This window comes from Danio rerio, chromosome 18 (assembly GCF_049306965.1).
Source record: "Danio rerio strain Tuebingen ecotype United States chromosome 18, GRCz12tu, whole genome shotgun sequence".
Lineage (NCBI taxonomy): Eukaryota > Metazoa > Chordata > Actinopteri > Cypriniformes > Danionidae > Danio > Danio rerio.
The window spans coordinates 15,971,664-15,999,073 of record NC_133193.1 but is presented as its reverse complement, the minus strand read 5'-3'; the positions used below and the strand labels follow the sequence as shown (position 1 = coordinate 15,999,073).

Sequence of the window (27,410 nt, the reverse complement as noted above, 5' to 3'; positions counted from 1 at the left end):
TACCTATTATTGTTTTATTAATGTTAAAAAAGTCATATAAACAACAAAAATTACAAAGTTATCTGTCAGTAAGTTAACGTTTAACAAGTCTGCGCGTACTGTATAAAACAACCCGAATAGCCTAAAAATAACGTTAATATCGTGTCACATTAAAAAACACACAATTAAAACAACAAACAGCGGTTATCTTATCTTCACAACACGCAAAGCAAGTAAAAATAAACCTTCATCAAAAACAAACCTTCCAAAATGTCTTGAGTTTCTTCCAATATAAGCGGAGATCCATTGCTGTTTCTCTGCGTCTACGAATCATTGTTGATAACTTGACAAGACTGACTCCCGCCGAATAACAAAGATTAACCCGCCACCAAAACTCAAAAGAAACCACTAGCGATATTGCTCATTAAACTACGACAGTGTTGAGTTCTTCAAGCGACCGCAATTGTACAATAAAGGATCTTTGAGCGGTCCAACTATGGCTCTGTTCTTCTGTTCGCCAGGCTGAATCTCACATTCACTCCTGGCGTCACAGTAGCACGTGGACACAGACATGCGAGCTCAGTGAATCGCGCAAAGCCATTTAAAACAGGAGGTGTGGCGTCACAGCTGTTCCACGCAAGCGAAAAATAAGGTAGCAAACGACAAATGCATTTACGATCTAAAATGTAGTAATAAAAATATAAATGTGTTTCATCAAAGAAAAACAATCATTTTGAGGGAAAAATTTCTTTGGAATTCTCTAACAGATCAAATTAATTGGAAAAAAAGCTTGGCTCTTAGCTTACAAACTGTGTTCCCAACAAAGTTAAAGAATTACATTTAAAAGTTACACAATATCTACCCCACAAACGAGATTGTATTTAAATTTGGTAATACTAATTCAAATTGTGTCTTCTGTAACCTAAGTATCGAATCGATTTATCATCTTTTTGTCAAATGCCCACGTTAAAAGTGTTTTGGTCTGATTTATCTGTATTTTTTACATCATGTAAGTTTAACAATAATTTTCCCAATGGTGATTTAATTTGTAACTTTTCTCATGACAAACATAACAGAATTTATAGGCAAATTATTTATTTTATTGGGTAAATATTATATTTAAAAATGTAAATTTTAATTACTACTTAAAGGACTTTGTAAATATTTTTAATTTGATAGTTTGCCTCTGTAATCTTATTTTAATATTTTTATTATTATTATTAATTGTCCTTGTTTATTTTTGTACTTAATGTCATCCAAACGCTAATTTATTGGTTAAGTGTCCTGTTCATACACGCACATTTTCATATAAATATACTTTTCTTTCGTCTCTAATCATAATTTATTTACCTTAAAATATTAATCACCAATTGATATATTGCTCAATAATGTTTGTTTGTTTGTTTAGATTATATTAACCCTAAAGGAAAACTCACGCCACAGCACAGCTCTCCATACTATAAGATAAATAAAATAAAATAGCTTATATGTTCATATATGTAATACATTGCTTCTCCCAGCCCCTTTTACCTACAAGATATTATTTGTTACTATAAAGGTAAAATTAATATACAAGAGAACTACATGATTATCTTTTTTATTTTGTATGGAAAATATTTTATTCACGAACAAAAAATAAAAAATCAAATTTTTTTAATGGAAATTGATATTTTTACTTAAACTGGTTAAAACAAGAAAAGTGATAGATTCTTGGATTAATATAATTATTTTGAAAATCAATTATGTATCACAGATACAAATGTGATTCTTACCTCTTGCTGTATTCGTGTTATTTATGCATCTCTGTTTAATTTTTTTCCTCTTTTGTTTTAAATATGTTAATATTTTTTAGCCTGATCTGTTATTACCTCTGTTACTATTATTGTCCTTGTTATATAAGATCGAATTTTGTATGTTTCTTACAGAAGTCAATAAAAAAGATAAACAAAATATTATTACATATATATATATATATATATATATATATATATATATATATATATATATATATATTTATTTATTTATTTATTTATTTATTTATTAATACAATATATAATACAATATATATATATATATATATATATATATATATATATATATATATATATATATATATATATATATATATATATATATATATATATATATATATATATATATACAATTACATTAAAACTGCACATCTTAGTTTCAAACAATGAGTAGACACTAGTCCATATCTACATTGTTAATGCTATTACAATTTAGCATAATTCATCTAGTATGACTTTGGTCATACAATCTGATCACTGTTGGTAAAAATGACTCCTTGTAACACCGGGGCTGAATTAATCTTGAGCTAAAAGAGCTTGCACACGTTGGACTGTATCAAAAAGGGGATGACTATCATGGTTCATCATATTGACAAATTTGTCCATCATTCGATCATGTGCAATCTCTTCTATAGTGAGTAGTACACACCCCACAACAGAACCAGCCCTTTTTAAAAGCTTATTTAATTTGCTTTTCTCCTTCTCTAACGTTGATTATGCTTGTTTTATTTAATTTGTTGTCATAATAATTAAAATACTAAGTTTTTCTCACACAAAAAAAGAGTTATATATTTTATAAAAGCTATTACAAAATGATTTTATTTATTAGAAAGTTCATTTGAAACTTGAAATTTAAAAAAGACTCTCATGATATATTCTGTTGAAGTAAGAATTATTAGCCTTCCTGAATTATTAGCCGTGTATATTTTATTCCCCAATTTCTGTTTAATGGAAAGAAGATTTTACAACACATTTCTAAACAAAATAATAACTAATAACTTATTTCTAATAGTAGATTTATTTTATCTTTGCCATGATGACTACATAATATTTTACTAGATAGTTTTGAAGACACTAGTATGAGCTTAAAGTGACATTTAAAGGCTCAACTAGAGTAAACAGGTTAACTAGGCAGGTTAGGGTTTGTTTTCTGTAGACAATCGAAAAAATATATAGCTTAAGAGGGCTACTAATATTAACCTTAAAAAACTTTCCTCAGAAGAAAAACATTATAGGAAATACTACAAAAAATCCCTTGCTTTGTTAAATATCATTTGGTAAATATAAAAAAAAAAATTATCACATGAGGACTAATAATTTTGACTTCAACCGTATGTACATAGAATATACGCATTCATGTATTCATTACCCAGATTAGAATAAACATACACAAGCATTTTCACAGTCCTTTTTTCCTTTACAAACTTACATATACATTTCCTAGACTTACCAGGGAGGTTTTTTGAGTGGCCTGACCAGGGGTTAGTCTTGCCAGCCTTGCTTCGTAATTAGCCTTAAGTTTCTGGTTTAGACGTGACGCTTCTTCAATAGGCGTTAATTCCCTGTCATACACACACACATGCAGACCTCTTAATGTTGTTCCTCCCAGTGACACGAAAAGAATGTGGTGCACTACAAACTTCCATCATATGGATGCAGAATAGATTTCTTCTCTTTCACAGAGCTGATAGCCTTGAAAGATCAATCGTCTGGGCCAGCGAACGGTGGAAGTGCACGCAACTAAATGATGTGCTTAAAATGAACCATGAATTCCAAAAAAAAATGACTGAACATTAAAACAAAGTTTTGGATAAGATGTGTGGAGTTTTAAAAATAGAAATAATTATTTACATTTAAAAGAAACCGTTCTCTTCCAGAGGCATGATCCAGATGAAAAACAAACTCGACATATTGTATTGCTTATAACTTTTGAATTATTACTGACATAACATAATAAATAATACATTAAATACAAAAAGTAACAGGCTTTTAGCAGCTATTCTGTCTCTTGTTAATTCAAGCATAATGTTCTTGGGGAATTTAATTAAATAAAATGAAAAACACAGCTACAATGTAGAAAGTATAGTGAAATATTACATATAACACCATTATTAAAAGCAGAACCTCTGGGATAAAGAGACAAAATAGCATAATTAAGATGAAATTGAATATATTTTTCTTCAGAGATATTCATGTCATGTTTATGTTTCTTATCTTGTCTGTCAGCATATCTCTGGGAACCAGATGTGAACTCATCAATCAATGGATATCAGGACTCTGCACCTAAAGGATCCTCCACATTCTCCTGTTATGAAACTCTGTGGCTTGCTGACTTACTTTCGATTGTCTTGTGACTCCACGGTCTGAAGTTTCTGGAAAACTTCAGGTGGCAGAAAGGGGGATCCGACCTCCCCTCCCTCAGAGAGGACTCTACGATGTCTTGTGGGCAATTCCTTATCTTGGGTTTCAGAGAGCAACGATACCTCATTTGGTGTTTCTACAGAAAGAAAAGTTTGTACATATAAACAGTGGTATCAAGTAACAAATTACAAATACTTAAAACTACTGTAATTGTGTAGTGTTTCTCAGAAATTGTAATTTACTAAGTAGTTTTATAAATCTGTACTTTTACTTTCCCTTGAGTACATTTTTAGTGCAGCTTTTACTCTATTACTGTCCTTCAACCTGCAGTCATTACTTTATTTTTTTCTTGTTTATGGAGATTAGAAAATTCAGTCCTGTGATTCCGTCCAATCAAATCGCAGAAGGTAAATCGAATCATAATGAACTACCTCAAGACATGGACGATTTATAATTGCAGCAAACTGTTTGGAAACATTTAAAGTGTCCAAGAAGATGTCCAAAATCTTTACACACATTCACCCTGAGACTGTTTAGATGCATGTCACTGATGAGAAGATGAAATATGTTTACTGTTTGATGACCGAAATGGCCTTAAACACCCAGCAAGCACAACATGTCAACACAACATCAGATTGACATTGTACCCCAACGTCGTGGGGATGTAGCATTTTGTTTGCAAATGAAAATCGGGTTGACGTCAGAACCCAATATCAGGCAGACGTCAATGTCCAACGTCCAACCTAAAATCAACCAAATATCAAAGTCTAATGATGTTACAGCTTGATATTGTGTGGACGTTACCAATATGACGTCTATCAGACGTTGGATTTTGGTTGCCATACGTGACAAATAAATGTCAGTATTTGACATCAATATGATGTTGATTTAGGATGTTGGCTCGACGTTGGATTTTGGTCACTTTCCAACCCAACCTAAAATCAACCAAATATCAACGTCATTTAACATCATTATTGCTCGTCAAAATTAGATTGTCCTTACAGCGCAATTCTCACTACTCACTACTCTTGAGTACTTTTGAAAGGGCTACTTTTTACTCATACTTTGAGTAATGTTTACAACAGATACTTTAACTCTACTTGCACTACATTTTTAGGCAAGTAATGGTGCTTTTACTTTTTTACTGATTTTTCAGTACTCTGTCTACCACTGCATATAACACAGTATAATAGCTTTCATTAATCCAATACCTCATAAAAACAAGTTTATACGCTGTTAACCATTGGTAAACAAGTTTGTAAGAATTATAAAAGAAGGCTGCATTAATTGATTTCAGTAAATATTGTTAGATATTATTACAGCTTAAAAGAACCGTTTATATTTGAAAATAGATTAAAAAAAAATTATTTCTTTGATTTTTCATTAGCCTTTGACACGATTCTTTACAAATCTTGCATGATAAGGATTAGATGCAACATTTATATAGAAGAGACAACAAAACGTATATTTTAAATAGAAAAATTACAATTATTTCATAATTCATAATAATTAAAAATAATACATAAAAACCATTCTAAATGAAATGCATAAATACAATCTGATGAAGGATCTGAGGATCATTGTGGCAACCAAATTGTGGCTTCAGGAAAGCAACCACTTACGTGTTATTTCATTTTCTTTCTTTCATATTCTTCATTTTTTCATCATAATACAATCAGTATTAATTCATATATATATATATATATATATATATATATATATATATATATATATATATATATATATATATATATATATATATATATATATATATATTTGTCTTTCTTAATTTAAAATATATATTTATTATTACAAATTTTCTATAGTTACTTCTTTAGCATTATTTTTCCTCTTACCTAATTATTATAATCCTATTATTGAGTGGTTTCAAGGAATACTTGTTTTCATGAGTAAGAGATAAGAGAAAGTCTCCATTTCAAGGTTTGAAATGTCACTGGATGATGTTTTGAAGCAGTAACTTTCCATTGCTGTTGCTTGTGGATAGGGATAGTTTCTTCTAAAAATAAAAATGGTGTTATCACCATCAAGTGGTTGCAAATAAGTTAGAGTTTTTTGTACTGTTAAACACAAAAAAAGATATTTCGAAGAATGTTGAAAACTGGTAACCATTGACATTGATAGCGGGGGAAACAAATACTATGGAAATCACTGGTTACCACCAGTTTCCAATATTCTTCAAAAAAGATCACATTTTGTAGTTATCAGGGAGAGAAAAAAAAAACTACAAACTGATCTGGAACAAGTAAAAGGTGAATGATGAAAGAATATAATCTTTTTAGTGAACTATCCCTTTAACCTTTGTTTGATTTGTACTATGGCCATACATGATAAATGCACTATATAAATACACATTAACTACTTATTTTCATTATTTTCTTGTTTAATGTTTTTGTGAAAACTGTCATTTTTTTGGTCACACTTGAAAAAGATAAATATAGATCTAGCCCCGGATGCCAGATCTTGTTAGATAATGTGCAAAAACTTAGTATGACTAGTACAAAGCGCTAAACAATTATGAGGGGGTCTCTCTACACCACACCAGTGTGTGGCGTTCACTTGGATGATGCGACAATAGCCACAGGACAATGGCAGTGCGCTCACCACACACCAGCTATTGGATCGGAGAGACAGTGATAGAGTCAATTCGGTAGATGGGGATGGTTGGGAAGTCATGATGGGTAAGGGCAGATGGAGGGATTTTGGCTAGGCTTTAACGTTTTATCCGAAAGACGGTGCTCACTGAAAGTATAGTGTCCCCTTCAGTTTACTGAGGCATTAGGACTCACACAGACCGCAGGTTGAACGCCCCCTGCTGGCCTCTCTAACACCCCTTCCAACAGCAATCTGGTTTTTCCATGTGGCCTCCCATCCAGGTATGACAGGGATGTCAAACTCAATTCCTGGAGGGCCTCAGCCCTGCACAGTTTAGTTCCAACCCTGCTTCAACACACTTACCTGTAGGTTTCAAACATGCCTGAAGGACTCAATTAGTTTGATTAGGTGTGTTTAATTAGGGTTGAAACTAAACTGTGCAGAGCTGCTGCCCTTTAGAAATTGAGTTTGACATCCCTGAGGTACACTCTTGAGCTGAAGGTTGATATGGCTGTGGAACTAATGTGGAACACTTATAATGCTGAGCATCACCATTAAGTAACAACCAGTTCAGCATGTTAAGCCTTTAAATATCACTTTAAGCTGTATAGAAGTGTCTTGATAAAAAGCTAGTACAATATTATGTACTGTGATCCTGGCAAAGATAAAAAAAATCAGTTATTAGAAAAATGAGTTGAAATGAGTTGAAATGTGTTGAAAAAATCTTCTCTCCGTTGAACAGAAATTGGGCAAAAAAATGAACAGGGGGGCTAATAATTCTCACTTCAACTGTGTATTAATTAAGATATTTAAGAAGCATGGTAAGTGAAAATAATTAACAAAAAAAATTTAAATAAAACAATGCTCAAGCCAGTTAGTCTCCTTTGAAAATGTGCGCTCCATATCAGCTTGTCTTTGTTTTGATCTGTAAAATCCGCCCACTGCCAGTTTACCCAATTACATTGCAGCACCACAGGTTGCCTTAATGGAAAACACAATGCTTTTTATTTCAGCCATGAAGGCTGCCTTAATATATGCAGTCACAGCCAAACAAATTCTAATTCTGCAGGACAGTTTAAGCCTCCGACATGAGACACAGATAGAGTTATAAAAATCCCCATGCAATGGTTATTAATTAGCAAATAATATAAATATTACAAATGTAAACAATAGCTGAGCAGGTAACAGTGAACAGATTTATAGTCAGGCATGTTTGCTCTTATTGATGTCGTCAATCTGGCAACCTTTGTTTTTGTGGAGTCATAGGAGGAGGGGCTGGGTGAAAAATAACCCTCTGTAACAGTGGTTCTCAATCTCGGTCCTGGAGGTCTGGTGTTCTGCAGAGTTTAGCTCCAACCTCAATCAGACACACCTGGGCTAGCTAATAAAGCTCTTACTAGAAACATCCTTGCAGGTGTGTTGAAGACCAAGTTTGAGAACCTCTGCTCTATAATTTATTGAACTTTGACTGCAATACCTAGTTCAACCACAAGTTCCAAACATACACACTTCACCGTTAATGAATTACTTTTAATTTGCTTAATCTCCTAAGAAAAGAAAATAAAGTCTCACCTGTCATTTTGGGCTGGCTTGTTGCATTCATAGCTGGAACAGTGGTCAGAGAAGCGGAGGAGGTGACAGCCGGAGGGGACTTTTGCTTTCTTATTATGCATGATTTGACCCTCTCTAAACATTGCTCAACAAGTTTCACCATCTTCTCCAGTTCCACAAACTCCATCTCTCCCTCCTCTGCAAGACAACACGCATAAGAGTCATGAGCCTAACACACTACTCATTCAAACATTCAGTACAAAGATGTACTGCTTTGTGATCAATCAGGCAAATCCCCATAAACCAGAAAAGTTAATCATGAACAAACCTTTATCTTAATGTAGCTTTAAGAACCATTTAATGCAATCAGCGGTTAAGATATGCATTCACTGTGTTGTCATGATGAAGCACATTAAGTTGTTTGACACATAAAATCTCTTCCGTAAAAGTCCTACTGTTCTCTTTTGAGATAGGAAGCTGGCTGACACCTCATGACAATGACTAGCAGAGGTGGTGACATAACCTCTGCGGTCTACAAGCATAGATATCTTTTGAAGTGAAGGTTTAGAGGATGCTTAATGTCATTTCCGAACTAGTTTGAAGTGTAAATAACTTACGTTTAGATGTGGCGTCTTCAAGCAGAGCGTGGGAAATGTAGTTAATGCTTCTTAAGTATTCACAGTAGGCCTCCTGTAAAAGGATATAAATAACCACAGTGGGTGGAAGGAAGATTTTATTGCATCTATTCATCAACTCAGTGCTATAGAGTTAGGCTGCAGTTTTTACTCTATGTCCTGATTAACTTTTTTTGTTAAAAAGTTTTATTAAAGAGCCCCTACTATGCTTTATTAAAAGTTAATTTTGGTATTGGCGGTCTCCAACAACAGGCTGATATGCGTGCATGGTCAAAAAATGCTTTCTTTGTCTAATAATATGCATTTATTTTTACCTAATTACCTCAAATAGGTTGTATTCACATGACGTCATTGATGACGCACTAAATTCAGATTGACGGTAGGAAGTGATTCTTCTACATAGGAATCACTATCAGAACATAAAAAATGTTTCTCTTTTATGTTGTTTATTGTTGTTTAAAGTGGCCAAAATAAGAAATGCCAACAGCTTTTATAGAATTCCAAAAGTTTTTGCAAATAAATAAGGGAAAGTTCAAGAAACTGGCTGAAAAATGGAAGAAAAAGTGGCATGTAATGAACATTTTTTCAATAGTGAACAAACTGTTTTTGAACACTCTAATTCCTTTAACAGCACTAATAAAGTTCATATACAGTAATAGCTATGTTCATAAATATGTCAATGTGTTATATAAAAATCAAACACAAACACCACTTATACAAAATCCAGGAGAACATAAATAACGTACACTGCCATGTAATCGCTGCAATGAAATCTCTTGTTTTGTAATAATCCAAGTCTGGAGTTTCGACCGAATAAGCAACCGTAACGTTAACGTCTATAAGCGCAGCAGTGGTGAATGTTTGTTGATGGTAAGTTCATTGCCAGAACAAAAATTAAATGCAACCCTTGAGACAAAACTAGACGGTTATTATTGTGGAGCACTTTTTCCCCCTTACAAAAATAAATAAATAAAAATTAATGTAGACTATGCGTCCACACTTTTGTCTGCTTTCCTCTGTTATATCGTGATTTCTGGAAGATATCCGCATGGGGAAAAACTAGAGTAATTTACAATAAACATGTTTTTGAAGCACATAGTTAAATGTATAATGTGTACAACTATATAGAATACTGAAGCATAGTAAACTGATAAACTGCAATAAATAACGCTAGTGTCAACTGTGGTGCATTGTGATGGTGTATAATTATAGCGCAGAAAACTGGAGCCTACTGAATAATTTGTTTATTACTACAGTTGTGTTGTACCACATCAACAATATAATTACTACGACAGTTTAATTCTAGTAATTATCTATAGTATTCTTACAAACACTATAGTATTTACTATAGTATTTTTCATGTAACCTAATAGCTTATACAGTATATGCCGCCTCGATGACAGGCAAATATATTTTAGTTCAGTAGAAAACTCGGCTTTCTTCATGATATAAAGATCATGCCCAACATTTGTGCTTATTTTCTATTTATATGTCCTTTAAAATATGGTAAAAATCGCAAAAATATGGATTTTCCTCCATGTCTCGCATTAAATTAAAAAAAAAAAAAAATTCTTCCTGCCGTCCATCTGAATTTTACGCGTCACCAGAACCACACTATTGAAAACAACCTATATGGTAATGTTTTGTGTCAGTGTAAACATGAAACGGCTAAAGATTTAAAACCAAGATGACTCATATAAACGACTCTGAGTCGACTTTATTTTGAGAATCAATAGATTTAAACATGATGCACTTTCAGATTTAAACCTTAGCTGGATGTTCACTTTCAATTAGAGCTGTGTTAGCTGTCACATAATAAAGGCTCTTTACTTTAAACGTGTAGAAACTATGCATTTAGCGTATTGATTACATAACCAGTTTTACTATAAAAACCATTGATAAGCTATAGTTAGTGTGGCAAAACCATCAACAACCACCATGGTTTATTTGTGTTATGTGTAGTGGTTAATTTAGTAAAAAGGGATGAAGAACAACACAGACATGCTGATATTGAATAATACAACACAGCATGATGATGCTGTTATTGTTGGCACTTCAAAATGCCCTGAATAATTTGATTTTATTTAATTATTTAAAGTTAATTTTAAAAATATCCATATTGTTAATACATTAACTAATGTATTAGTGAGATCTTGTTGTAAAATGTTACTTATAGTACAGCACAATAATAATTTGAACATAATTATACAGTAAAACAGTGGTTCTCAAACTTTTTTCATCAAGTACCACCTTCGAAAAAAATTGTCTCTTCAAGTACCACCAAAATGAGCAGTATTGAAATACAGTAGTGTAGTAGGCCCAGTAAAGCAGCTACAACTCTGCACAGTTAAAAAACCTGGCAGATTGCCTCAGAAATATAGCCTATATATAATATATGGCATATTATATACATAATTTTTTATAAATTTTGAATTATATGTAGCATGTACATGACATATTTCATTCCTCCGTGTACCACTGGAAGGAAGCCCGCGTACCACTAGTGGTACACGTACCACAGTTTGAGAACCACTGCAGTAAAATAAACAGCATATGCCAATATAGTGAAATATAGACCATACTGAGGGATGTAAATAAAAACAATGGTCTCAACGTATTTACTTTTTTACATTTTTAATTTCTATAGCTTCCGAGAATCCAAAAAGAGCCACGTATTGATAAATAATGTTATGATAGCTGTTTTAATAATAAATTAAGTTTGAATTGCCTTTTTACAGTTAAGAAATAGTTTGATAACAAGCAGACAATGTTTATGGGTCAATGACATGACCACATTGAAATGGTCTATAGTGATCAAATGAAAGTAAATTTGACACCTTCTTTGGCCTAAAACACAATATAACGTAATGTAAACTCCGTTATCTTAATTTACCCTGAAATATATTTGTGTTTATTACTAGATGAACTCCTTGTCAAACCTTTATTAATGATAATCTAATTTCAGGATACTAGGAAAGAGGTATTTACATTAAACTGACTGACATCAAAATGTAAACATTCCACATCAACACTAAACTTTGTTTTTTACCCTGACAAGATATTATCAGCACATTTACCCGCAGATGTTGTTTTTGGGGTAAAATGCTGGTCAAATTTTGGGGCTTCTGTCAGTGTTTACGCTGACGTCACTCCCGTTACTTAGCTGGACCAAACGGCAGTTTTAAAGATGTAAACATGTGTACCTTGTGTTTGTTGCCGGTGTCCAGCTGAATGGCCACTTTTACGAGTCTCATGGCATTTTGCAGAGGTCTCAGGCTGCTGTCACCGAGAGGAGCTGCCATCCTGCCAAAACAATCGCGTGAGCCTCACTGACCGCTACTGCATCTGCTGACGTCACTACTACGCTTTCAAAATAAAAGGCCGACACAAGTACACCGTATATTTCAACATATATTTTATAATTTTGTGTCGTTGCTTTGGAATATAATATAAGGTATGATTGCTTAAAAACACCTCAGCAGGGGCTTTGTTAATGCTCTTCTTGACATTGACATATACACCTCTAACTCCTAATTTCTTATGTTAAATCATTTGCATGGTTTGCCATTTGAAGATTAAATTTTATGTTTCCCAGGATCATATTATACAACAACTGTGCCTTAGTTGAAATACTTATTATTTAATAAATAATAAACAAAAAGTCATTCAATATGATAAACAGGATGATGTAAAAATGTGGTGATTAATATGCCAGATGCCTAGATCTGTATGGAAATGAGTGGTAATTATTTAATATTGGCTATATACGATCATTAATATTTAGATTTTTTTTGTGTGTCCTGTACCATTTTTTACTTTATTATTATCTTTTTTTACATGTAAGTACATCAACAAACCACTTAAACAGCCTCATAATTTCAAAAAGTAAATAATATTTTATATACGCACACTAAAACTATTACACAACATTATTAATGTTAATTAAAATTAACACAGATGTCAAAACATATATGAAGATACCTTTTTTTTATTCTGAGCAAAAAACACCACAGAAAGTAATGTAAATAGTTCTCTTTAATACCGTCTTAGCAGTTTTACAATGGGGGAAACAGGGATCAATTTGCAGTCTTTTAAAAAACACTTCCTCATTGAGGCCACACACACATACAGATGGAGAAGTTGATCTTATGTGGCAAATTTCTTTTGTTTGATGGGCGCAGGCAACTGAGCGGTAATGTCCTCGAGAGGCCGTTCAACCACCACCAGAGACTGATCGCCCATCACATCAACACACAAGAGCTCCTACAAGACAGAAAGAAAAACACCTGAGCACTTTCCAGCCAAAATTTCAGGAACAGGAAAAGAGGTAATGTGGTTCACACACACCAACCTTGAATGTCTTGCAGACTTTAAAAGCATGGCTGTAAGATTTCCTCTGTTCCTCAGGGAGGCTCCTCAGTGTAAGCTGATTCAAGAACTGACTTTTACTATCAGGCAGTGGCTAGAAAAGAAACATTCAAAATGTAAATGCATTTTAAAGAGCCCACATAATGGGTTTATGAAAATGACCTTTCGTGCAGTGTGTAACACTAAAGTGAAATATCCAGCTAAGGCTTAAATCTGAAAGTGCACCCTGTTTAAAACTATTGATTCATCTATAAAAGAGTCGACTCAGAGTGGTTTGAATGAATCGTTAGGGTAACGAATCTTTAGCCATGTCGACATGACGTTGATACCAAACTCAAGCCCTGTTTTTTTGTTGTACGAGTAGACCTGGGAAATTGAAACCCACAAACAAATCGCCCACAAACAAACTTCAGCTTTTGCCACTGTGGATTAATACTGAATGTGTGTCACTGTTTTTACTTTTGGTTTAGAATCGAGCAATATGCTAGTGCTTAACTGCATTGCTTTAATGCACTCCTGCATTGGGCTCACACATACACTCTGCAGTCTGACTACTTCACCAATGTTGATAAGCTCGCGCTGAACATAGCCGAACAATTGCAACAGACTGGGTCATCGGACCAATTAGTGCAGATTAGCATTGTGCTAACGAGGGGTTTGGGAACAAATGCTAAACGAATCATATGGGATAATTAGGTAAAAAAAAAATGCATATTATAGGACAGGGGTGGCCAACCCTGTTCCTGGAGAGCTACCTTCCTGCAGATTTCAGTTGCTACCCATATCAAACACACCTGAATCAATTAATTAGGACCTGAACACCATGTGATAATTACAGGCAGGTGTGTTAGATATGGGTTGCAACTGAAATCTGCAGGAACGTGGCTCTCCAGGAACAGGGTTGGCCAGTTATTATAGGACAATGTTCCCTGTTATAGGACAATGGCTGTGTCCGAAACAGCATACTTCCATACTATATAGTACGCTAAAATCAGTATGCGAGCCGAGTAGTATGTCCGAATTCATAGAATTCGAAAATCAGTAGGCGAGAAGTACCCGGATGACTTACTACTTCCAGCGAGGTTCTGAAGTGCGCATCCCATGCACGCTGCGCTATCCCATAATGCCCCGTGAGAGAATTCATGAATGGAAGTTAGGCGACGCAACTGACGCAAGTAGGTCACGTGACCATGACAAAATGGCGGATGTAATACGTCCGAATTCCATTCATACTTTTCACATTCATACTGTATAGAACGTACTTTTCTCACGGCTGAGTAGTACGTTTAAATTCAAATGCAGTACCTACTGACTAGTAGGCGGTTTCGGACGCAGCCAATGTGTTTTTTGACCTGCATATTAGCCTGTTGTTGGAGACCCCCCAAATCAAAATATTTGTAAAGCATAATGGGGACTCTTTAAATCAGGGGTCACCAATTCTGGTCCCGGAAGGCCAGTGACCCTGCAGTGTTTAGCTCCAACTTGCCTCAACACACCTGCCTGGGTATTTCAAGTATACGAAGTAAGACCTTGATTAGCTGGTTCAAGTGTGTTTGATTGGGGTTGGAGCTAAAATCTGCAGGACACCGGTCCTCCAGGAACAAGTTTGATGACCCCTGCTTTAAATAAATAAATACATACTGATAAAAACACCACAAATAGAAATATTAAGTTCACAACCCCATAAATTCAAAACAGGTCAGGTGTTTTAGATGTTACTATCTGTATGTTAGTCTTTTTTATTTAATGTTTCACAATCTAAACTGAGAAATGAAAAGAGGGTGGGACAGAGTAGGACATAGATAATTTCCTCCCCTTTTAAAGCATCCAATAGAGTTTAGTTTTCACCACAGCTCTACCAGTGAGAGTGGTTGAGCTAAAGTGCATCAAATGAAAAGCAAAAAAGAAGCGTGTTGAAGGGGTGGGGCATGTCAGATACAAGACAGCATTTGATTAGTCAAGATTTGATGAGAAATTGAAGTATGTGGTGATGTGGAAAAAAAAACGTTGATCCATTTAGGTGAAAGTGAAAAACTGCGAGTTTTAGTTGTTTACACGAGTTTAATATTCACAAATTTCACTTATACACCAACATTCAAGCATGCTATAGACCAATGAACAATGCAGTGGCTTATTTTAATTTCAAAGAAAAGAAAGACATTCAAACATGCCTTTTCAAGATTCTGTTCTTAATACTAATGCTTACAGCAGAAGTCAATGATAGACGTTTTTTTAGCCTGATATGTTTACTGTTCCAAAAAATGTGAAATGTTTCTTAAAATAAAACATAGTGTGTTCAAAGGGAAAAAGCTATTGTTTTTACCCAAACATTTAAAAAGAAAATATTTTAAATCAGTAATCACATTACCGTGATATTTTTATCCAATGTTATTATACCGTCAGATTTATACTTATACCAGCCCATCCCTAGAGGAAAACAAGATGCCTCACCTGGCTTTGGTCAATGATGCAGAACATGTACATATCATGCAGGATGACGTGAGAAGGATTCTTCTGATTAAACGTCACGTTAAGACAAGGTGTGTCTCTTTCCAGCCAAATCCTATGAAGGCCCTGCCTCTGTACCAATCTGCTCCAATCCGTGTATTCTTTCTGCTCGATGGAAAACTCAAAAATCTGAGGTAAGATGAAACAACAGAAACATATGAGATGACGAAATACTTATCATACCCAGTTCATGTGCAGGTTGCAGATTACCTGTTGATCTGCATGAACCATGAACAGACAGTTTGTTGTTGGATGGATGGCCATGGCACTGACAGCTGAACTGTATATAGGAACTGTGCAATGAGCCTGAAAAACACAAGGTCTGCATTAACCATCTGTTTGTGTTAAATGTAGAGCTGCACAATATATCGTTTCAGCATCGATATCGCAATGTGCGCATCTGCAATAGTCATATCACAAAGATATTCAATGTCAAGTCTGAAATATAGTTGACCAGGAGCTACAGAATTGTATTTAATCACAGTGTTTATATGGACTTTAAATGACTTTTGCAAGAAAGAAATAAAAAAAAAATTCTTGCTTAGAATTTTTGTCTTGTTTTTAGTCCAAATATCTACATCTTAAAGCGAAAACAAGATTATTTCACTAACTCCACTGGCAGATAATTTCCTTAAAACATGCAAAATCTTTGAATTTTCACTTATTTCTTCTGAAGGTAAAAACTAAATAACATTTTTACTTGGTTTCTTGGACTAGAAACAAGAATAAAATAAAGAAAAGCTTTTTTTTGCATTGTGATTATTCAATTACTTTACCTGAATACTGTTAGACTCCTCAGAAAACCATCACATAGTGCTATTCAAATCTTCTGAAACAATATTCATAACGCAATATTTATCGCAAAATAAAAATCAGATTTTTCCAATATTGTGCAGCCCTAGTTAAATGTATCTGTAAGTGTATACAAATGCTGTGGCAGTCATACAACACACCTTCCGTGTCTGCAGGTTGTAGATGTGAACCTCGTTGTCAATGTTTGCAGATGCCAACCATTTGCCATCCTCGCTTGCTGCAAGTAAGTGGATTGCCTGATGGGAACCTAGAAGAGAAGGGCATGATTGGTGCATAATCTTTACAATTTCAATAAAAAATAAATAAAAAAGGACAAAATTTTGATTTTACATGGACTTTAAAGACTATGAAAGGTTATTTCCACCGTGGACAAAACAACAGCCTGTAAACGGGGAAAAAGGAGGATGACGAACAACTGTCAGTTGGCTTACCAGACTAAAAATCAGACACGAAATGTGAGGAGATGCATGATTTTATAGTTTACAAAGTTAAAATGCAAAGAAACAAACAGCAAGTAATTTAATGCCATTACATATACAATAGGCTGTTTGTAATTTCATATAATATATACACATAGCCACATTTTGGTATTTCATTATAAAGATAATCATGTTTATATATAAACACTATAAATGAGTTAGACTTCCCTTCTCCTGAATCCTCGGGTCTAAATGCAGACACAGCGGATAATTCCCTATCTTTTCCAACCATTAGCCCTGCCGGTAATCTGGAATATTCTAAACTTTGGTGAACATGGCAGCATGGATAGGCGATGTGTCTGAACAGTAACAAACTCAACTGATATGTGCAATTCTGAAAAGTAAAAATAAATGAATGCACATCAACAACTCTGAGATGTACACTTTATAAAACTCTCAGTTCCAAGATGTAAATTCTTTGTAAACCCACACTTGTGGGGTGTAAATTCACAGTTCCAAGACATAAATTGACGTTTATTCGCAATTCTGCAATGCAAACTCAAAATAAATTCACAACTGTCAACAAAGTCATTGTAAATGCTCCATTTTAAGATGGAAACTCACAATACGGAGATGTAAACTTGATGTCAAATCCAAATTTCAAGATCAATACAAAGTAAACTAAATGTAAACTTTCAAAATATACAATTCCGAATGTATAAATTGTTGTAAACTCATAATTATGAGATGCAAAATTGTAAACATATCCATCCAAACACAATGTAAATGTAAAACTGTAATTCCAAAATGTAAACTTAATTTTAAAGCGCAGACACAAAAACTTCTGAGGTGTAATCTCTCAATTCCATGATGTAACAATGTTAACTCAATGTTGAAATATAAACAGGGTAACATTCGATTTAGGTTAACAAAAAAAAATTATTTAGAACAAATATTTTTGTGTTTCTTTTAAATGGTATTTTTTAAATCACTGAAAGAGATTGACTGGTCATATTGGACCTACAAAATCTATGCTTGCAAGAAAAATGGTTTCTATACATTTTACAGCAGCTCAAAGAAGAAACCCTGTGGTCCTCTCACCTGACTTGGTTTTAAAGGTGGCCACAAACTTGCACTCTGGTTGGCTGAGAGAGACCATGTGCACTGATGATTGTGTGGAGGCAGAAAACAAATGGGTGGAGTCTGAAGAGAAGCAGAGCTGACTGGCTGAGCCCAGTACCTTTGGAAGTTTGGATATCTGAAAGAAGAAATAACATCAGTTCTACTCCCACTGAACAGTTCAAAACTACCACTTAATAGCTTTTCATGGGGCATTTAACTAAAGGGCATGAAGTTCACTTTTCTACACAAACCAAGTAATGTGTTTTCACGCAGCTCTGCGGAAACTGCTGTACCTTGGTGATGCTGACGTTGTTACTGTCGCAGTGTAGCTTGTAGAGGCGTAAACTGCTGGTGGTCGAGTACGCAATCCATTCACCACAGGGAGACACGGCACTGCAGCGGATGTGATCCTCACCCTGCGGAGAAACATCACTGCTCAATCGCTTCATTCATTTGAGCAGCACGTCTTATGTCACAACCCTCACCGCATACTATCTATATGGTTATTTACAGAAATCAATTTCAGAGTTTAAAAATACCTTCACTTTCAAATGAAGCAGCTTCTCTGGCTTTCTTTTTAGAAGTAAACTGCTTCCTGGTATGCCTGAGTACAAGACAAATGGAGAGCATTCATGAAAATGGACATTTCATACCAATGTCAAAATCATTTCATGCAGTCTGGAGACAACTCAAACCGCCTATTCATTTTTTTTATACATTTCTGGAATTTTAAATACAAGAGTTGGATCACAAATAAAAGTATTTGGTACAGCTGGTGATTTAAATACTCTGTTAAAGTATCCCAGAATGTTGGTTGAAGGAATAAGCTTTAGTAATATGAGCTATAGTTATTTGCAATGCATGATTTGTTTTGTACTACAAACTGTTGAAAAGTGTTATTTAACGTTTGTTTTATTTACTCGATAAAATTATTCTGTCAAAACAGGAATTGTGTAAAATAATAATTTGGGGATAAATCACATAAAAAAGAAAAATCTCTCTCTTACCCTTTCACTTGTTTCAAACCTTTATGATTTTATTTCTTCTGTTGAACACAAAAGAAGATATATATTAAAAAGCTTAAAACCTGTAACCATAGACTCACATAGTATGTGTTTTTCCTACTATGGAAGTTAGTGATTACAGGTTTTCATCTTTCTTTAAAATATCTTCTTTTTGTGTTCAACAGAATAATGAAATATTCATTTAAAGTAAAAGTTTCAATGTCTTTCTTTCTTTCTTTCTTTCTTATATAGAATACTTTGATGAACTAAAGATGAAAAACAACTACATCATTTTCTTTGTGCAAAGTTGTAAATATCTTCACAGCATCTTTTGCTCAAATATGTCTTTGCTGATTAAAACTAAGAGTTTTTAAAATGACTAAAACAATATTTTACTGGCTGTGAATATTCAGGTAGTTGTATTAATTAACATACTTCATATTTCATAGTTTTATGACTTTACTATGAAACATAATTTCCCTCTATTGTGAATTATGGTAGAGAATGACTAGGAGCCCTATCATACACTGCGAAATAGGCACAAGACATGTATGGCGCAATTTGTTGCTGTTTTCAGACCAGAGCAACAGTAATTTTTATGTTTGCACCATGATGTTTAAATAGCAAATTAATTTGCACCACTTTGTGCACTTATAGATGTGTCGGTCTAAAATAAAGGTGTGTTAAGGCGCATTCTTGGTGTGTTGCTATTTTGAAGAACTGAAATAGACCGCACCATTGACCAACTAAAAGCTGGTCTAAAGTCCAGCACAGAGAGCATTAGTTATGCGCCTATATGGGTCCAAACACTAACACATTGCTTAATACACACAGGATGTACAGCAATACACAAATATCTTTACATATAAAAAAAAAAAAACTAAAGGATTAAAAGGTTATAAAAATTTGCATTTTCTACATTAATGTAAAAACCACTAGATCCAAGCCTTCATCTCGAGGGGCTTTTTTCAGTTTATTCATGACAATTTGCATTTGTATAATATTATTATTAGCAGTATTATTTATTATATGCATATTTATTTTAGTTTTAATAAAAACAAGTTTAGATTTGTCAACCTGTGCGGTTTTGGGGAGTAACGATAAGTCCCGTCTTTGCATAGAACTCCAAAAACTAATAGTTTTTTGACCACGCTTTGTTATTATTGTTCATTTATTTGTTTGCTGGAAATTAGAACTGAATTTAAAAACAGTTTTGAAACAAATCTTTGCACTTAACAAATAAAATTAAATAAGTAGGCTAATGGATGTCTTCAGTGGAATGAGTGGAGTGGCGAGAAAAGAGGCAGAATGGAGGAGGCTCGTTCTTTATAATGCGCTGCAGATCATCTGTTTAACTGTTTTTTCGCTAGTGAAGCATTCAGCTTTTCCACTTAAAAACACAGCTATGTGAATAGCAAATGCACCATTGTGCGACACAACTGACTCTTATGGAATGGGAGATGAGACTCTGATTGTTTAATGCATGTTATGCTCAAAACACACCCAGAACTCATTAAGAGAATAAACATGACCCTTTTAGACGATGCACCAGGGCACAGACCATATTTTTCCATCCTTAAAATAGACAAAAGTGAATTCAGACACACAATTAATGCTTTTGCGCCATGCACTTTAGACTTTGCGCTTAGATCTTTAAAATAGAGCCCTTAGGGTCTCCCAGGTATTCGATATCTGCTATGGCACTGAATATGATCTTCACCTTCTCCTTCGCTCTCCCCAAGTCTCCAGAGCTCCAAATGACCAGGGTACTGGAACAGTAACGTGCCTGCCTTCCTTGCACAGGACACCAAACTCCTCTTTAATGCAACAGGGCAGAACAAAAAGCCTCACATTAAGAGTCATTTACAAACATTTCTATGTGAAAAAAACACAAATGCACAATACTCACATGTGGAAACTGAATCTTCCGCAGCTTAGAGGCTGATGACTTCACTTCATGCTTGTCTAACAAAGGTCTCACAACCAACTGTGTGTCCATACCTGAGAAGAGAACAATGCATTTGCTCATTTCAGAATCTGAAACAAAACTGATAGATTGACTGTTTTAACTATTAAATGAAAAAAATTAACTCGCCTCCTGAAACCACAGCTGTTGTGATCTCAGCCACAGCTCGAACATCATGTGTGTGGTTCCTGAATGTTCTGGTTCTGACCCAATCTTTCTCATTATTTTCCAAAACCATAGAAAGAAACTGGAACTGCACCACAAATCCTTCTGACGTCCCAGCCACGATACTGTCCTCATTCTGTCATTCAAGAGGGTACAATAATCAGCTTTCTGTCTGTATTCCCAAAGCATGTCAGGTAAAACTGAACAAAAATGTACACGTATACTACTTTTCAAAAGGTTGTGATCAGTAAGGTGTGTTTTGAAAGAAATTTTAACTTTTATTTAGCAAGAATGATTCATTTGATAAATTCTATGAAATAAATGAAGCTTTTTATTTTCATTTACTTTTCATAAAAGATTTTCACCCCCCCCTCCCCATCACCTAAACCCAAAAAAGTTGGATCCAATTTCCCACAAAAATATTAAATCACACTGTATTTTAACATTTTTTAAATTAACAACCAATAATTGTATTGATTATGTCACACTGAAGACTTTAGTAAAGAAGATTTTCCATTAAAACCAAAATATTACATTTGCAAATGTTAAAATAATTTTGAAAAAGTTGTTATAAATTCTAATAAAATTTCAGCAATAAAACTAATTGAACTATTTTGTGGAATATAATTTTTTTTTCTTATTAACATTATATATTTTTTATTATTTAATTAATTTATTTTAAGTTCAAATCTTACCGATCTCAAACTTTTGGTAAGTACTATTTGAAGTCATAAATGTGATACTGTAACATCAACATGCAGCCATGTTCTCACCTGAGACACTGATAACGAAAGCACATCCGATTTTGTAATATTGTGGCTTTTGATCAGTGTACCAGTGTCATCCCTCCACATTTTCACCATTCCCACAGAGTCTCCGCTGATGATGGTCCCATCTGAAAGGTAGACCACACTCCACACTACACACTCCTTACCGCGGGACGTCCCGTACCCTCTGTCCACCAATATCCGATGTTTAGAGTGGCCTAAAATTCAATCAAACTTTGGATGACATCATCACTCACAAGTTTATGCAACATATTCAATAATAGAGCCATGCTTTTTACCTGTCTCCACATTGAAAACTTGGATCATATCCATCATTCCCGCTGCTATTTTGGACCCTGAAGGGTGCCAGGATAGAGATATAATCCGGCCTGTAATAGAGTAATCAGATATTGTTCTAAAATGCAGTTTTTCTGTTTTAAGGTTAAACTGCATTCAACTATGGCATTTTGCACATTATAAATAGCATTTACTGTAACTACAAGAGTAAATAATGTATAAATAACAAGAAAAATGAAGATATGTACATACACTTTAAGCTTTGAGCAATAAGCACAGAAAAAAATGACTGTAAATGACTATAAGGTACCTTATGTTCCATTTACACCTAAAGCCTGGTTTACACTTCTGCGTCAAGTGACCGGCGTGACCCACGGCGCATGCAACGCGCGTAGCTGTGCATTTATACTTCTGCGCGCTGTCTCTGTTGGTCTGAATTAACACTTCCGAAACGCTAGTGGGCAGTGAGGTGTTAATGTTCCTCTGTGTCGAGTTTCTTCTCTGCTGTTTTGCTTTTCCTGAACACTTCCTGGATGTACAAGTGGCTCAAACTCGCTCATTGTGAGGCAGGAACTGGCGGACGTGCAACAACTTTAACTATGAGGTAAACACAAAACAAAACTTTCCATCTGGAGCTCCTTCACAGGATTCCACAGTTGTAAACAATCGCTCCATTGTGCTCGCGTCCTGCTTGCGCCATTCGCGCGGCTCTTGGTCCCGCCCAGACTCGTCAGCGCTACCAAGCCGACCAATCACAGAGCTTGCGCTACGCGCCGTTGCAACGTGTAGTTACAATTTTTGAGAGGTGCACGTCAGCGACGCCGACGGCCATGGCGAAGGGCTATGCGTCAGCGCCGTTTGACGCAGAAGTATAAATCAGCCTTAATGTTAAGCTGTTTTTTTGTCATCAATCAGATTGTTGTTTTTATATGAAAGCTGTTAAATACAAAACTCACTCACTTTCAAGCACTTTTAGAGGTGGTTAAAATAAATTTAATTGTTTACAATTACACTTGAATTCAATAGAATTTTAAACTTGCCACAATAGACTACCTAACTCTTTGCCTACTGACTTATCACGATTAATACAAAATTCACCAAAAATAAACAAAACAAGCTACTCAAGCTTCGCTCTATTGCACCACACTGCATAGATTACAATTGAAATTGTAGTTGCCATGCACATCATTTTAATTTACTTAAATTTCTGCTCGCCCAAAAACATATTACATAGTTCATTCAACAGAGAGAAAGGTGAAAAATCTAAGAAATCTAACATACAAGAAACCCATCTGAACACAATGACAATAATGGCAGGTGGAAACAGAGGCTGAAAAACAGAGGCTGAACAACAATCTCACCTTTCTGTCTGTCCAGATTTCTCTCAAACTGTATTTTGTCTTCAGTCACCTCAAATAGTTTCACAGTTCCATCTTCACAACCAACCTGCAAACATAAAGATTTAAAAACTTCAAAAGTTTTACTTATGGTATCTTTCTGTAAAATAAATTATCTTTATTTGTTTGTTTACATATAGCTTTATCGATGATTCTTTGACAAATATCCTTATTCCACACAAACGGTTTCCCTCCAGTGCTGCAAACTTAAATTTATGAGCAAATTAACAATATATGTAACATTTGTATAATTAAACTACTGCTTCCTTTCCATCTGTTTAAAATAATAATACTGTCACATCCTGTGAATCAAGCCCAGTATATCAATAATACAAATTTAAATTCTTGCAAACATTGCCATCGTTGACATATCCATGTTCAATATCTAGCTCACCCAAAAAATTGAATTTACTCACGCTCAAGTGATTACAAACTTTTATACGTTTCTTTATTCTGTTGAACACAAAATATATTTACAAAAATTCTGAAAGCCAGTAACCACAGACTTCCATAGTAGGAAAAAAAACAATCCTATGAGTTCAATGGTTAAAGGCTTCCAGCTTCCCTAAAAATAGCTTTTTGTGTTCAACAAAAGAAAGTAAAAGTGGTTTGTTACGAGTAAAATGTAAATTATGACAGAATTTTTATCTTTTTGGGAAATTATCCCTTTAAAAGTACAAAAATTGGTCAGTTTTACTATAACTAGCCCTACAAGTGACAACAGTGCTGTTCAACATGAGTAAATCCACTGCAGATTTAAATTAGTTCAATAACTGTCAGCAAAATTCATTATGTAATACAATGGAATTCATACATTAAGTGTCACAGAAGATGGGGTCTAATGTTTTTGAATTATTGAATACATGATCGTAGTAAACAAACCAAACTTACCGCCAAGTGTGTTCCTTGTTGATTGCCTGTTATGGCCCAGATTGGCCCTCCATACGCATCTATGGTGTATTTCACCCTCTGGTTTGTAAGATCATACTCTGTTATCACACCATTCAGTCCTGCACTAAACAGACGCTCCCCAACCCAGGTAAGGCCTTCAATCCCAGCCTGCTCTCTGCCCGGGATGATCTGTGGACAAAGGAAACACACCTTTAACAAACTGTTGGTCAAAAAACTTTTACATTCACTCATTTAGCAGATCCTTTTATCGAAAGCGACTTACAAGTGAGGATTAAAAAAAAAGCACTTCAAATCATCAGAGTAACAGTATGAAAATGCTATAGTAAAGTCTAAGTTTCTAAATATAAAAGTCACATTTTTTTAAATCAATATGGCTTTGGTGTCCAGAACATAAAAGGATAGTTCACTCAAAAACTAAAATTCTGTCATCATTTACTCTCCCTTCACTAGTTCCAAACCAGTTTGAGTTTCTTTCTTCTGTTAAAAACAAAAGATATTTTGAAGAAAGCTGGAAACCCGATAGAAGTAAAGTTGGTTTTATATTCGCACTTTCCCTTTAATAATATAATTTCATATAATTATTATTTGCAAACTCTAAATAGCAAAATCATATTAGCAGCCAAGTACAACATTGACTAGCAAAGTACATCATTGTTCACAGTCAAATATTCAGTGTTAATATGGTTTTCAAGTCTTACTTGCACGTTATTTTAGACCAAATATTCAAAGTGCCAAGGTAAACAATATAGGAAGCGTATCAAAAGTTGTCACTGAAGGAATGTTTGAATATAAAGCCAACTTTATCTCTGGAAACCTGTAACCATTGTAATTTTTTTCTAACAATGAAAGTCAAAGGTTAAAGGTATTCAGCTTTCTTCAAAATATCTTCTTTAGTTTTCAGCAGAATCAAGAAACTTTAGCAAATAGTGAGTAAAATTTCATTTTTAATGAACTATCCCTTTCAGAAGAAATCTTACATACCTTCTCTTGGAAAAATCGGTCCGAACAGTGGAAAATCTCCACTGACCCATTCATCTTCGCAGCTGCCATTCTTTCATTGTGCTGGTTGAAAGCCAAAGCTCTAATTCCTGATGGCACGTATTCAAAGAACCGAACTCGGTGTACTTTAAACTCCCCCATCGCTGACCTGAGAAAATCATAAGAATTGTATATCAAATAGGAGTAATTTTGATCTAGTACTTAAATCAGAGTTCACTGGTTAATACAGCAATCTGATTGAAACAAAGTTGGTTTTATATTCTCCTTAATAATATAATTTCAGAAAAGTATTAATTGCAAATTCAAAATAGGGAAATTACATTGGCAGCCAATTACTATCAAAGAACAACATTGTTCAGACAATTGAATAACGTTAATGTTAATTTTGTTATGAAGTCTGTTACTGTTTACAAAAACTAACGAATGTGTGTATATAAAACCAATTTTCCCTCAATCCTGATAAAACTTTATAATAAGAGCTTATTTGATGACAGCTAACATGAACTAACATTATATTTGTACAGTATCTATTTATTCACTTTTGTTGCTGCTGCTAATGAATGAAAGATGTTGATTTATATTGTATTAACTGGTAACCTTAATAATAAATTCTGATATTAACAATGACATTTAAGATGCTGTAACAGCTACATTTCATTGACAGCTCATGTTTACAATTGTTAAAAAACGGAACCTTATTGCGAAGTCTGGCATATAAATTATTGTAAGAGCCTAGTTTTTAATTTAACTTCAAGTGTCAAGTTAACTGTTGAAATATCGAACATGTGCAAATCCATCTGAAAACTTCGCTACTGACATCATGTTCTGGCTTGTCCCTGTAGCTAAAGTTAGTAAACTAAGTTACTGATGGCACATTGTTTATTCTTATGCTCCGTTAAAGCAGAATATAGGTACAGATGTACAATCTCGATTCTTACCCTCGTTTTGTATGTTTTCTCTCTCTCTCTTTCGGATGTTTTACCATTCACAACCAGCGCACGTTGAGCTGCAAGGATGCACCACGTTGATTCCCTTGACCCGGAATGGAAGTAAAATATTGATTTCAAAATAAAAGCCTTATGAATCACAGTGGCTGCGCTCGAAATAGCATACTTTTCATTATTCAAACGAAGCGCGAGTTAATTAATAATGCAACTTAATATAACAAAATTACAAAAATAATCACAAAAGCTGTCGTATAAGTACTATACTAATTGGAATACGGCTCAAAAACTTTTATTCTAGTTACAACCTACATTAAGAAACCCAAAAGTCTTGGTTACTTGACATAATATGAAATAAATTGATAGAAATTTTATTTTATTCTCTTTCTTAAGATATAATGAGGCTAAATATTACCTCATAAAAAGCGAGAGACCTTTTGAACCGCATGTTGGCTAGAAGAAAATGGGGTTTAAGCCTCAGAAAGTTATGTGTAATAGACTTAATCATTTTTCCAATTTTTCATAGAAGACACTCATTGTCATTCAGTGTAACAATATTTTTATTATTTTAAGCTTTGAAACATTATTATATAAAGTCATATTACAAATTCAGATATCAGCCATATCAAGGAACAATACAGGAAATGCAAAAACACAACCAGAGACAGTGTAACAAGATTTACTGTTCCAAATGTTTTTTATGACATATTAAACGACCCCATTTAAGGATTACAGTAGGCCTACCAAAATATTACAGTATTTTAACCTTAAAAGTATAG

The 27,410-nt window shown here is 34.2% G+C and overlaps 2 protein-coding genes across 17 annotated transcripts in view; both read right to left on the bottom strand.

The window, feature by feature from the left end:
• Window positions 1-12,297, bottom strand: part of vps9d1 (VPS9 domain containing 1) — a 42,659-nt gene extending 30,362 nt beyond the window's left edge. For 7 of the 15 annotated variants that reach the window (XR_012393660.1, XR_012393661.1, XR_012393662.1 and 4 more), the window contains exons 1-5: window positions 12,154-12,281; window positions 8,933-9,005; window positions 8,337-8,513; window positions 4,128-4,287; window positions 3,241-3,352 (exon numbers count right to left, since the gene is read on the bottom strand). Coding sequence is in view for 9 of the 15 variants with exons in the window: in XM_068214762.2 (XP_068070863.1) it covers window positions 3,241-3,352; window positions 4,128-4,287; window positions 8,337-8,513; window positions 8,933-9,005; window positions 12,154-12,252 (621 nt within the window). In the remaining 6 variants the exon portion in view is untranslated. 15 annotated transcript variants of the gene reach the window in all.
• Window positions 12,298-12,967: 670 nt separating this feature from the next.
• utp4 (UTP4 small subunit processome component) lies at window positions 12,968-26,733 on the bottom strand. Of its 2 annotated transcripts, none has more exons than XR_012393641.1 (17): window positions 26,626-26,732; window positions 25,670-25,835; window positions 24,668-24,856; window positions 23,741-23,825; window positions 22,382-22,471; window positions 22,089-22,300; window positions 21,280-21,451; window positions 21,094-21,185; window positions 20,905-21,001; window positions 18,720-18,784; window positions 18,474-18,596; window positions 18,160-18,316; window positions 16,780-16,886; window positions 16,037-16,132; window positions 14,697-15,955; window positions 13,302-14,069; window positions 12,968-13,213 (listed from the first exon to the last, which is right to left on the bottom strand). XR_012393641.1 is itself a non-coding variant. In NM_213282.2 (17 exons), the coding sequence occupies exons 2-17, from the start codon at window positions 25,826-25,828 to the stop codon at window positions 13,097-13,099; spliced, it is 2,058 nt and encodes a 685-aa protein (NP_998447.1). In that variant the 5' UTR covers window positions 25,829-25,835; window positions 26,626-26,733; the 3' UTR covers window positions 12,968-13,096. The 2 variants fall into 2 exon arrangements, 1 of the variants encoding a protein (NP_998447.1); NM_213282.2 differs by having other exon boundaries at window positions 13,302-13,412; window positions 15,770-15,955; window positions 26,626-26,733.
• Window positions 26,734-27,410: the final 677 nt, after the last annotated feature.